At 42.4% G+C, this 14013-nt stretch overlaps 2 protein-coding genes across 3 annotated transcripts in view; one reads left to right on the forward strand and one right to left on the reverse strand.

The window, feature by feature from the left end:
- Positions 1-8084, reverse strand: part of HADHB (hydroxyacyl-CoA dehydrogenase trifunctional multienzyme complex subunit beta) — a 45502-nt gene extending 37418 nt beyond the window's left edge. Inside the window, exon 1 of one of the 2 annotated variants that reach the window (XM_009442084.4) lies at positions 7901-7989. The gene's annotated coding sequence lies outside the window, so the exon portion shown is untranslated. 2 annotated transcript variants of the gene reach the window in all.
- HADHA (hydroxyacyl-CoA dehydrogenase trifunctional multienzyme complex subunit alpha) overlaps positions 8053-14013 on the forward strand; it is a 54313-nt gene continuing 48352 nt past the window's right edge. Inside the window, exons 1-2 of the mRNA XM_515339.9 lie at positions 8053-8502; positions 13876-13917. Of these exons, the coding sequence (XP_515339.2) occupies positions 8436-8502; positions 13876-13917 (109 nt within the window). The 5' untranslated portion in view covers positions 8053-8435. The remainder of the gene's footprint in view (positions 8503-13875; positions 13918-14013) is intronic.

Raw genomic sequence — 14013 nt, forward strand, 5'->3', positions numbered from 1 at the left:
AAAGTAGCAAAGATTCAAAGGTTTGATATATACTCTGTGTAGGTAAGAGTATGTGCAAATAGATATTCTCATATACTGCTGCCAAGAGAACTGGCACAGTCCATGGGGAGAGCAATTTGGTAATTATCCATGAAAACTATAACTGCACCTAATGTTTGAACCAGCAATTCCACTTCCATGGACTGACTTCATGGATATTACTCACACATGGGACATAATCCATATTGTTACTGTAATAGTCAAAAATTAGAATAACCAAAAAATAGGAAAATGGGTAAGTAAACCATGCTACAACACCCCTGTGAAATACTATGCAGCTGTAAAAGGTAAGGAAATGATTATGCACCAATTCGGAACCATTTTAAGCTATATCATTAAGTGAAGAAAGCAAGACGCAAAATAGCTGTACAGCATGCTATCATTCATGTTAAAAGAGGAAAAATATTATGTACATTTCCTTGTATCAGTATAAAATCCCCCTGGAAGTATAATAAAGATGTTAAAAATAATTGTTGGCTGGAAGAAAGGGAACTGGGTAACTAGGGGTCAGGGGTGGAAGACTTGTCATCACACACCTTTTATAATTTCTTAATTTTGAAGCATGTTTTAAAAACAACAACAAAAAATCAAAACCAAAAAAATCCCACAAGATTTACCAACAAAGACTTTGGTAGCCAGCCTCCAAGTTGCCCCCCAATAATCTCTACCTCTTGGTATTCACATCCTTGTCTAGCTGCCTCCCTCTCCATATCACAGAATGTATAAACCAAAAAGTATGTTACAAGTACTGGTATGCCACTTCTGAGATAGGCTATAAGAGATACTGCAGCATCTGTCGTGGTCTCTCTCTCAGCTCACCCACTATGAGAGAAGCCAGGTGGCATGTCCTGAGCAGCCTTATGAAGAGGCTCCTGTGGTGAGGAACTGATGCCTCTTGCCAACAGCCATGTGAGTGAGCTTGGAAGCGGAGCCTCTAGCACAGGCAAGCTTTCAGCTGACTCCAGCCCTGCCAACATTCTGACAGCCACCTCATGGGAAACTCAGAGCAACCCAGCTAAAGTGCCCTTGATTCCTGACCTTCAGAAACTATGAGATGGTAAACATGTATTGTTTTAAACTGCTACATTTGGCGGTAATTGGCTACACAGAAATAGATAATACAAAAGCTTTAAGGTTTAACTTCTCTTGGGTCTTTAGAGACTAAAAGAAGGAGGTCCTATAGCTTCCGAAAAGAAAAAAACAAAACATGTTCCAAACATGTGGACTGGAAAGAGATGGAGAAGCCCAAGCTTTAGGATCACCAGCCTAGGGATATTCAAAGGACTCTGGCCAGAGAAACACAAAGAGGCCCATGAGAGAGGCACCACTCAGAAGCTACTTACAATGCCACAAGGGTCTGGGATACAAGTTCCCTTACATAAAGTTCATCTTGAAATAAAATTCATGAAAATTGCCAAGAAAATGTTGAAAAACAAAAGGGGGAACCTTGTTGCAACAGATAACAAAACTTTCTAGGCTAGGCACAGAGGCTCACACCTGTAATCCCAGCACTTTGGGAGGCCGAGGTGGGAGGATCACTTGAGCCCAGGAGTTTGAGACCAGCCTGGGCAACCTAGTGAGACCCTGTCTTTACAAAAAATACAAAAAACTAGCTGGGCATGGTGGCATGTGCCTGTAGTCGCAGCTACTCAAGAGGCTGAGGTGGGAGGAGCACCCGAGCCAGGAGTTCGAGGCTGCAGTGAGCCATGATCACGCTACTGTACTCAAGCCTGGGCAACAGAGTAAGATACTGTCTCAAAAAAAAACAAACAAAACACTTTCTAGAAAGAACCAATAATTAAAACAGAGCAGCTTTAGCACAGGAATAAACGACACTGATCAACAGAACAGGATGTAGCAGTTCAGAAGCAGACCCATGTATGTAAGAATTTAGTGTATAATAAATATAACACTTGAGTTAGCTGAGAGAAAGAAATTATTCCATGAATTCACTGGGAAAATGGCTAAACATTTGGAAAAAATTTTAGGTTCGCAGCTCACAGCGAAAGCACAAATAAATGCCAGATAGATTAAATATTTAAATGTATATATTTTAAATATATATATTCTAACTATAAAAGTACTAGAGGAAAACATCGGAGAATATAATATATACATACACACACGTGTATGTATTTTTTAGAGACAGGGTCTCGCTCTGTTGCCCAAGCTGCAGTGCAGTGGTATGATCATAGGTCACTGCAATCTGGAACTCCTGGGCTCAAGGGATCCTCCTGCTTCAGCCTCCTGAGTAGCTTAGACTACAGGCACATGCCACCATGCCTGGCTAATTAAAAAAAAAAAAAAAAAACTTTAGAGACAGGCTAGTCTCAAACTCCTAGCCTCAAGTAATCCTCCTACCTTGGCCTCCCAACATGCTGGGATTACAAGCATGAGCCACCACATCCAGCCTCAGAGAATATTTTTATCACTTAGATGGAGAAGGGATTTCAACATATGGCACAAAACCCAGAAGTACAACAGAAAATAATAACTAATAGATCTGATCATATAAACATTCAAAATATACACACAGTAAAATATACTAAAATCAAGTTAAAAGGCAAATAGATTCAGAGAAAATATTTGTAACATGTAAAACAGAAAAGGGTTGATACCCATAATCCATAAAGAACTTGTACAAATTATAAGAAAAACAAGGCCAGGCGCAGTGGCTCATGCCTATAATCCCAGCATTTTGGGACGCCCAGGCAGGTGGATCACCTGAGGTTGGGAGTTCAAGACCAGCCTGACCAACATGGAGAAAGCCCATCTCTAATAAAAATACAAAATTAGCCAGGCCTGGTGGCGCATGCCTGTAAGCCAGCTACTTGGGAACTGAGGCAGGAGAATCGCTTGAACCCGGGAGGCGGAGGTTGCAGTGAGCCAAGATCATACTATTGCACTCCAGCCTGGGCGACAGAGCAAGACTCCATCTCCAAAAAAAAAAAAAAAAGAAAGAAAAAGAAAAACAGAAACAATCTATCATGGAATCTGTAGTTTGTACTCTAATATCCATTCCACCCAAATGTAGCTGCTGTATGTGGCTTACATGGGATTGAATCCAGCCCAACTCCAGGGTTTAAACCAATCAGAATAATCTCATTCTCTCTGCCAAGATCATTGATTCAGGTACCAAGGCCTCAAACAACCATGCACGGCATTGCCTTGACCACTGGTATTGATTTGTGGATGGTTTCATCAGTTTAACACTCAAGTCTTCTGCCTATAATTCTGGAACACAAATCTTTCCTTCTGAGGCCTGCCATGGCTATAGCAATTTGCAAACATTAACAAAGCTAGGCTAAGATAGAGCTAACACCAAACAAGCAGAAGAGTACGGAGCTGAGAATTCTGGAAAAAGAAGAGTCCTGGCTGAATCCCATCTGAAACCCAACCTCCCATTGTGCTTTTCAGTTCTGTGAGCCAATAAATCTCCTTTATTTATTTATTTATTTTTTGAGACGGAGTCTCACTCTGTCACCCAGGCTGGAGTACAGCGGCGCGATCTTGGCTCACTGCAACCTCTGCCTCCTGGGTTCAAGCAATTCTCCTGCCTCAGCCTCCCGAGTAACTGGGACTACAGGCGCACACCACCATGCCAGGCTAATTTTTTTTATTTTAGTAGAGACAGGATTTCACCGTGTTGATCAGGCTGGTCTCGAACTCCTGAGCCTCCCAAAGTGCTAGGATTACAGGCGTGAGCCACCACGCCCGGACTAATAAATCCCCTTTAAGATAGCCAATTTGATTTGAATTTTCTGTTATTTGCAACTGAAAGACTCCTTCCTGATACATGACCAAAAGCAAGAATGAGAAAACAAGCCATTCACAGAAGAAATTAAAATGCCAAATAAACAAAATGTATAATGTTCAACCTCACTAACAAAATGTTGTGATTTTCTTTTTTTTTTTTTTTTTTTTGAGACAAAGTCTCACTCTTGTCCCCCAGGCTGGAGTGCAATGGCGCGATCTCGGCTCACTGCAACCTCCACCTCCTGGGTTCAAGCGATTCTCCTGCCTCAGCCTCCCGAGTAGCTGAGACTCCAGGCACGTGCCACCACGCCTGTCTAATTTTTGTATTTTTAGCAGAGATGGGGTTTCACCATGTTGGCCAGGCTGGTCTTGAACTCCTGACCTCAGGTGATCCGCCCGCCTCTGCCTCCCAAAGTGCTGGGATTACAGGCATGAGCCACTGCGCCCAGCCTTTTTGTTGTTGTTGTTGTTGTTTTTTAAATCAAAGCAAGGTATCATTTTGTGGTTTTCAGATTGGCAAACACTGAAAATATGGTTAATATATAATTCTAGTAAGAATGCATCTAACTAAATAGGCACTTCCATACACTAGAAGACATGTAAAATGCTAAGGCCTTTTGGGATGACAATTTTGTAGTTATAGATCAGAATTTAAAATGTGAATTTTTGAGTCCAATAATGCCTTTTATTGGTCTCTAACCTATAGAAATATTCAAAATGTATGTATAGCATATATAGGTCTCTAGCCTAAAGAAATACTCAAGGTGGGCCAGGGGTGGTGGCTTACGCCACTGAACTCCAGCCTAGGAGACAGAATGAGACTCCGTCTCAAAAAAAAAAAAAAAAAGAAATACTCAAGGTGTTCACTATAGCACTGTTTATATTTGTGGAAAACCGTAACTAATCTAAATGCACATCAGTAGGAAACAGTTAAGTAAGTTATAGTATAAACACACCATGGAATACTGTTTGACAGTTTGGAAAAGAAAATGAAACAAAATGATGTACATGTATATATACTGACATGGAAAAATGTCCATAATATATATTAAATGAAAAAACAAGCTACAGAACAATGTGTATTAGAAATTAGAATAATAGATTAGAATAACTGGAAAATAGGGAAATGGGTAAGTAAACCCTACTACAACACTCATTTTGTGACAGAAAGAGAGAAAGAGAAAAGAAAGTCCATGAAGCTATGAGTCTAGACATGGAAGGATAAAGAAAGGCTTTTATTTAATATTCTTCTGTTCTCTTTAATTTTTTTAAAATAAGCATTTTACTTATGCATAATTCTAGTTTTATTTAAAATCTATATATACTGTTGTTCCTCAGTATCCATGGGGGATTGGTTCCAGAACCCCCCTCAGATACCAAACCTCAAGGATGCTCAAGTCCTTTACATAAAATGGCATAGTATTTATTTGCAAAGAACCTATACACATCCTCATGCATACTCTAAATCATCTCTAGACTACTTACAATACGGAATGCAATGTAAATCTATGTAAATAGTCGTTATGCTGTATTGTTTAGGGAATAATGATGAGAAAAAAAGTCTGTACATGTTCAGGACAAATGAAACCACTGTAGGCCTAACTACATTTTCACTCAGACATTGGTTGAATCTGAGGATGTAGAACTCACAGATACCAAGGGCCGACTGTACATCAATATCTTATATAAATATATACAAATATACAAATGCATTTTAAAAAGTCCAGAAAAATACACATCAAAATGTTAAAAGTAGTTATCTCCGGGTGGTGGAATTACAGATTTTCTTTAGACTTTTCTGTAGTTTCTGAATAAAAAATTACATGGAATATGTATTCCTTCAATAATTAATAAAAAATAGAGATTTCAAAAGTAAGAGGGACTAAGCAAATTATCCTATAGCAGAGCTGACCTTTCTGTCATTTGCTAAACTTCAGAAAACAGAAATTTTGGTAAGAATATTCAAAGCATGGAAACTCCAGGGTAGGGTAGGGTAGGATCGAGTTGGTTACGGTAAGCCTGAGTAAGGTGTGAACTATGGAAAGATACACGAAGCTGCAGGCACCTGGGAGCAAGGGAAAGAAAGAAGAGTCTAGGCAAGTAATGAAAACAAAAGCAAGATGGGGTGGCTCTAACAGCTCATTATTACAACTTTGAAACACAACGTAATGGTTAAGAGAACTAAAGCCAGACTATGTCCAAATCCTGATTCACCCTAGCTGTATGACTTTAAGCCAGTTACTTAACCACATAGGACGCGCACGCGCACACACACACACACACACGCACACACATGTGCACACACCACTTAAAACAGTGCTTGATAGACAGTTAGGGGTATACCTGTGTTTGCTATTACCAGTAGGGATGGTGATACAAATGTACTGTTTCCCTCTATATAAACCATTGGACTAAAGTGCTTAGGGATCAAAGAAACATTATAACATTTCTGCCCTGATGGAGCTTAGTTTTGTAGAGAAAGCACAGGGAGCAAAAAAATGGAGCCAAATGAGTGATCTAAATCAGGGATTGGCAAACTACAACACACGGGCCTCTAGCTAAAAATAGTTTTTCACATTTTTAAAGAGTTGTAAGGTCGGGCGTGGTGGCTCACACTTGTAATCCCAGCACTTTGGGGGGCAGAGGTGGGCGAATCACCTAAGGTCAGGAGTTCGGGACCAGGCTGGCTAACATGGTGAAACCCCGTCTCTACTAAAAATACAAAAAATTAGCCCGGCGTGGTGGTGTGCGCTTGTAATCCCAGCTACTCGGGAGCCTGAGGCAGGAGAATCACTTGAACCCGGGAGGAGGCTGCAGTGAGCCAAGATCGCGCCACTGCACTCCAGCCTGGACAACAAGAGCAAAACTGTCTCAAAAAAAAAAGTTGTAAACAAAACAAAACAAAACAAAAGAAACAATATATAACAGAGACCAAAATGATCCTGCAAATCCTGAACTATTTACTGTCTGGACCTTTAACAACAACAACAACAAAATTTACCACTTCTGACCTAAATAATAAGTGTTACACGCAGTTAGGTGTTGAAGAAAGCATTACATGGGCAGGAGGCAGGCTCTGAACTGTAAAAACCTTGTAAGATTATCAAGAATCCTTTTTGCAATTTATTCAGAAGTGGTCAGGTCATCCAGTTTCTGCTTAAAGTGCTCACATGATGAGCACTCACTATGCAACTTGAGCTTTAAACAGAAACCTCTCTACTCTGTCTCTACACTCATTTCAGTCTTAACTTCGATGCCCCTTGTTTCCTGTCCTGCAGAGCTGTCAGTCTGGCGAGTAATGAGACTCAGACTTATGTCTGAATGCTAGCTCTGTCATAGACTAGAAAATGTATATATTCTGAGCTTCCCAAACTTCATCTAGAAAATGCAAATGATAATAATTTGGGGATTGTGAGGACTAAACAAAAAGGTATGAAGGTGACCAGAGCACAGCAGGCTCTCAATGTGACTTCCTTTTGAAATCAATCACTTTATTCCAGGACTCCAGCCCATCATTCCAGCACAAAAACAGCTACCATGCAATGAAGAACTCTTCACTAGGAGTTAGTAGACTTAGGCTCCAGTCTTATTTCTACTACATATGGCCATGGGTAAAATCACTCTCTCTGATTCGTAGGCAGTTTCTTCACCGCTTAAGTGAGTTGAGGTGTGAACGACCAGACAGATAATCATCCAGATCGGAAAACCCCCGAGAGCACAGGATTATCTGGATAACCGAGCGGGATGGAGGATTGTCTCCGTTCCTCCCACACTCAAGCCCCGAAAGGTCACCTGACCTAGTCTTATTCTTTACAGCAGAAATCGGGCAAAGCCATGGCGCCGTCCACAATCTCTATAGCCGCCGACCTGGGTACAGGGGAAGCAGGCGAAACAACACACACTCCCACGCAGACCAGGGTTACATTAAGGCCGACGCCCGCCGACGCCCACACACGCCCACACACACCCCCACACACACACCCCCACACCCCCAGACTTCGTTAACTTGTGATGATAAATTAGGGCGCAGGTGACACTACTGTCCCGAACTTCAGCTGGAACGCTAGTCCAAGTCACTGTCCTAACTGCAGCTAGCACTGCCGACCTTGTCCGAGGAGTTTCCTTCCGCTCCCTCAACTCCCACTTTCCCAGGGAGGGGAGGGGGCCGGGGGCACCGGCGACAGTTGCGGGGAAGGAAGTGGGATCTCGCCTTTGGGAAAGCCCGGGCGGAGAGCTGAGGGCTCGCCGTCTCACCTTGGCTGACGTCCGCGAGGACTCCCTCTCGGAGCAAGGTTCAGGTCCAAGTACCAAGGCTCTGCGGGACCAAGGGGCGGGTCCTGCCCAGACTCACCCCGCGGGCGGTCAGAGCCGTTCTTGAGGGCTGCCCTCCGGCCGCCTGACTGGAAAACCAGGCACTCCACCCCCTCCTTTCCGGGCCCCCGTCCTCCCCCGGAGAATACGACCTTTCGGCCATGTTAGCCAGGAGCGAGGGGCAGGGCTAAGGGGCCGGCGGCCACTCGGCATCTGGGTTTTAGTCAGGCAGTGCTCCAGGCGCCTGGCTGCCAGGCTACGGGAGAAAAGTCCTCCGCTCGGCCGCACCCGTTAGAGGCGCTCGCCACTGCTGTCCTCTTCAGCTCAAGATGGTGGCCTGCCGGGCGATTGGCATCCTCAGCCGCTTCTCTGCCTTCAGGATCCTCCGCTCCCGAGGTGAGGCCTGGCCGAGGGCATCCCAGACCTCCGGGCAGAACTCCTGCGGAGACTGGGGTGGCCCCGGAGCCGCGTCTCCCTTTCGCTGCCGCCTGCCCCAGCCCGGAGACGCAGCCCTCTGTGGGGATACTGCCCTGGGACCCGGTTTCCCGTGACCTTGTGAAGAGACTGTCACTTCCCCTCTCATGACTCCTGCGGCGATTTCAGGCTTCCTAACTCCCCAACTTTCTGAGTCTGGTGCCACTCGTTCTGTCACCTTTCCGCGGGTCTCTTGCGTCGCACTTGTGGGCTCACGCCCCTCATATTTTCTTGATCCGGAGTTCCAGGAGAATCGGGATCCATTCTGTCGCATCTTTGTGGCTCCACAGCACCTTGCCCCGCAACAAGAGCTGTCTTAAAAACAGCACCTTGCCCCGCAACAAGCGCTGTCTTGTATGGGATTAATCAGCCTTGCAGATCACTGCCCCTCCCTGCTCCGTTCCCTCAAAACCATTTTTGTCCTTACTACCCCATTCAAGTAGGGAGCTCAACTCTTGCAGTTTCAGTAATGCCAGTGTGAACGTATAGTATTTTGAATTTCAGCGGGAGGTTCTGCAACTTACTGGAAGACACACTTTAAAAATACACTAATATCTCTACCTTAAGCAATAAAATGTTAGATCGTTCTGAGAACGATTTGTAATCTGATGATTCCCAGTCAGCCTGTATTAGCTAGTGTTTTTTCCTTTTCAAACTGGCAGTGAAAGGGTTAAAGTGGGTGGTTGTAGGAAACGTTGCATTTTCTTTCCATCCCAAATCTGTAAAGTCAAAAGTGGACAACGTTTTATTGCATGTTGTGCTTAATAAGTTACTTAACTAGAAATTTTAACTTTTAATTTAATTTGTAATATGAATTACCTCTCTTCCCTCTTCCGGAACCGCTGAAGTAGTATGCTTTTTTTAGACAAGTAGCTGAAATCCCTTACTGTAAGGGGATTTTTTAAATGATTGAATATTTTTCTGCTCCCTTTTTTCAACAGCTGTTTTTAGTCTCCACAAAACTGTAGCATGTATTTGCCAATTATAACATAAGCACATTATAGAACATTGAAATGCTGTAAGGATTGAGGAAAGAGATGAAAAAAAACGAATCACCCATTGTCTTACTACTCATATGCTTACCTACTAGCCTTCGGTTATGTTTCCTTACAGGTTTGGTGGTTTTTTCCCCTATTTTCACAACACTTTTGAAAAGTCACATGTGTAATTTTTATCTTACCCCTGCATTGGTTTGAAGGTATTTCTTATGGATCGGCAGCTGATGTCACTCGGAAGTGGTAGCCAGGGCACGTGGTTCTAGTCACTAACTAGCTGTGTTACTTTGGACAAATGCCTTAAACTAAATGGGCTTTATTTTCCTCATCTGCAAAATGAATGATTGAGATGATGGATTTCCTTTGCATGAGAAGTAGCATGACAGAGCAATTAAAAACATTGTTTGGGCAGGGTGCGGTGGCTCACGCCTGTAATCCCAGCACTTTGGGAGGCCCAGGTGGGCGGATCACGAGGTCAGGAGATCGAGACCATCCTGGCTAACACGGTGAAACCCCGTCTCTACTAAAAATACAAAAAATTAGGCGGACGTGGTGGCGGGCGCCTGTAGTCCCAGCTACTCGGGAGGCTGAGGCAGGAGAATGGCGTGAGCCCGGGAGGCGGAGCTTACAGTGAGCCGAGATCGCGCCACAGCACTCCAGCCTGGTCCTCCGTCTCAAAAACAAACAAACAAACAAAAAAAACATTGTTTGGAGTCTGACTTCTGGGTTTGGACCTGGCTCTGCCTTTTACCCTCTGATGACCTTGGGCAATTAATTTCTGTGTTTGTTTTCTCATTTGTAAAATGGGGAATAATACCACCTTGTGTGATGGAAAGGAGTTATTTTAGATATCAAGCAGTTTTTCATGGAGTAAGCACTCAGTAAATATTATTAACTCCAGCCTGGAAGAAATACGATTGTATATATCTGAGAGTTTTTAAAAGTAATTTGTACATCTTATGTGTGTAATAAAAAGCTACCAACCTAATTTTTCTGTTTTCTGCATAGAAATATATAGACACGTAAATATATACTTTGCATTGTGTTTTCACCAGTAAGAAAGTATCATTCGTTGTAGTTACTGGTCCCTTAATAGCAATTTATAAATTTTGGAAAAAAGTCTGGAAAGTGAATTTAAAATGACCTGCACCCTTATATTACTATTTAGACTCAATAGATCCTTCACAGTAAAAGTCTGTGCAAGGCTTTGCCAAACATTTAATGAGATTATGACCTTTGCTGGTGGATGATAAAATTCTCTTGAAAGGGGCCAGGCGCGGTGGCTCATGCCTATAATCCCAGTATATTGGGAGGCCAAGGTGGGCAGATCACTTGAGGTCTAGCCTGGCCCACATGGTGAAACCCCATCTCTACCAAAAAATACCAAAATTGGCCAGGTGTGGTGGCACACGTCTGTAATCCCAACTACTCGGGAGGCTGAGGTGGGAGAATCGCTTGAACCCAGGAGGTGGAGGTTGCAGTGAGCCAAGATCACACCTGGACGACAGAATGAGACCGTATCTCAAAAAAAAAAAAAAATTATCTTGAAGGAGACTTGTAATTCTTGAAATTTTAAAGCATTCCTTCTCTACAAGTGCTATAATTCTGAATGTGAATATCAAATGAAAATCACTTCTTGACCAGAGTATGTTGTCTAATTCCCACTCCTATCCTAAATCTAAATTCCTAATTAGGTATTTAGTAGTAAATAGGTATTAGTAGTAAAATAATTTCACAGGAGATGAATTTAGAGGCAAATACCTTAATAGATGGTTTTTTTGTTTGTTTGTTTTTTGGTTTTTTTTTCTGGAGACGGAGTCTCACTGTGTCACCCAGCCTGGAGCGCAATGGCGCGCTCTTGGCTCACTGCAACCTCTGCCTCCCGGGTTCAAGTGATTCTCCTGTCTCAGCCTCCAGAGAAGCTGGGATTACAGGCTCCTGCCACCACGCCCAGCTAACTTTTTTTTTGTTTTTTGTTGTTGTTGTTGTTGTTGTTGTATTTTTAGTAGAGACGGGGTTTCACCATGTCAGCCAGGCTGGTCTCTAACTCCCGACCTCAGGTGATCCAGCCACCTCAGCCTCCCAAAGTGCTGGGATTACAGGCGTGAGCCACCGTGCCCGGCCATAGATTGTGTATTTTTAAATTTGATTCTCACTTCCTTAATCTCATCCCTTCTCCCAGTGTTGAATCTTGAGAAAAGCTGTTGATTATTACAACCAAAGTAATGTTTTCACATTTGAAATTTATGTTAGCATAATCCAGCTCTCTTCGCTGACTGTAGTCTTATGAGGTTTTGTAGGTATTCTTAGGTTACATTACAAAGATGATTAAAAAGTGGGGCAAAGGTTTCTCTCTACTTTGCTGGCACAGTAGATGTAGGCTAAAGTTCACTCAGCTGCCATAGGGTAAGCTCTGCAGTTAGGTAGTGAGTAAGGCTAGACTCCAAAAGCAAAGCTACCTTGTAGTGTGACTTGATTTGGTTGACTCTGGTTTGGAATTATTTTCGAAGTATGTTCATGTATATACTGGTTTTCTATTTGTTTCTATTTGTCTTGATCTTGGAGAGGTTTTGTGTATGAGTGTGTGGGCAGCATAGGTAGATTAGTGGACAGGAGTTAAAATGGTTTAAACTGTTGGCTAATGACCACTAACCTGTTATCTCAAATATTTGATCTTTAAAACTGCAACCCAGTGGGGCATAGTGGCACATGCCTGTAATCCTAGCTACTCCGGAAGATTACTTGAGCCCAGGAGTTCAAGACCAGCCTGGGCAACATAGGGAGACCTCGTCTCAAAGAAAAAAAATGTTTTTGAAATATTGCAACCCATGCTCACTCTATTTCCTTTTTTTGCTTAGGTGCTTATTTTCTAACATATTTGTGTTTCTTGCATTCCCAATCAGTTCATTCCCACTCTAATCCACTTTACCCTGTTTTGCTAGAATTACCTATCCCCTTCTTCCCTTCCCACTGGAATTTCTACTTTGCAGGAAAACTTTTTCTATGCCAGGCCTATTTTCACTTTTCATTTATCTTCACTGAGTAGGAACTGATTCTTCCCAGATATCATATCCCCTGCTGACCTGGAATGTAAGCTCCACCAAGACAGGGATTTTTGTCTTTTTTGTTCACCCTGAATGTCCTGCTGTACTCCAAGTGCCTAGAACAGTGAATGGCACATGGAGGTCACAATATATGTTTTTGTTGAATGAATAACAGATTATGTTGGAAAAGATTACAATGTGGTTGGTGAAACACCTGCTACAGATGCAGCAGTTAGAGGACAAAACATTAAATAATAAAATAAAAATGCAGGCAAGGAAAGGAAAGATCACTGTAGACAGAATCCGAAGATGAGGTTTTGTGGAAAAGACTGGAGTCATGATGCAAATATAAAGAAGGAAGAGTGGTAAATACAGATGACACAGATTTCAAATGATGGAAAAGCAAAGCAGGAAACATACTATTAGTCAAGTAGAGGCACTGGGGATTGAGGAGATGGCTGGCTTCTCCCATCTTAAAACACTGAAGTTCACTTGTAAGAGACTTGTTCACAGTCACACAGCTAGTAAATAAACCTGATGGTTGAACACAAGTCCTTTGCCTTTGCACTAAGTCGGCTGGCTTGGATTGCTTAAAGAAGAAATGCAGGCAGAACCTGAAATCACCCCATTCTGCTTCTGGTGCTAACCACAGTTTTCTTTCTTTTTTTTTTTTTTAATATGTCACCTTGCCTTTCCAACCAGTATAAAGCTGCTATTTTTTGTGCCTTCTCTTCCCTTTCCGTAAGGAACTGGGGGATAAAGAGAAAATATGGAGGCAGCAAGAGCCTTGGCGACCTACTGATGATCCTCCCCTATTCCACTCCGCCTTCACTGGGTTTTCCAGTCAGTAGTTCCCATGTGCCTCTTACATTGCTATCTCTTTGGTTCTCTTTGCTTCCCTCTTCCCTTTTGTGATTACACTGGGCCCACCTGGATAATCCATGATAAACTTTCTTTATTAAGGCCAACTGATTAGCAACTTTAATCCCCCCTTTGCTGTGTAACCTAACATATTCACAGGTTCTGGGGATGTAGATCCCTTTGTGGGGGCCAGTCTTCCTCTTTTAGTATCCAAATAATCATCTGACCTAACAACTGAAATGGAAAAAATATGGCAGTAGTCATATGGCCTAGAATACATTGTACAGATTTGGGGGTTTTGTTGTTGTTATTATTGTAAATTACAGCTTTGTTATATATAAAAGGTACTACAGAAATTGTTTCGCAAATTAATTTTGAAATGTCTTTTCTTACAGGTTATATATGCCGCAATTTTACAGGGTCTTCTGCTTTGCTGAGTAAGTTTAATTTCTTTTTAATGTGTATGCTTACATTGCTTTTTGGATTTATGTTGCAATAAATATGTTTACAAATAAATCTTTCTTTTCTTTTTA

Source organism: Pan troglodytes, chromosome 12 (assembly GCF_028858775.2).
Source record: "Pan troglodytes isolate AG18354 chromosome 12, NHGRI_mPanTro3-v2.0_pri, whole genome shotgun sequence".
Classification (NCBI taxonomy): Eukaryota; Metazoa; Chordata; class Mammalia; order Primates; family Hominidae; genus Pan; species Pan troglodytes.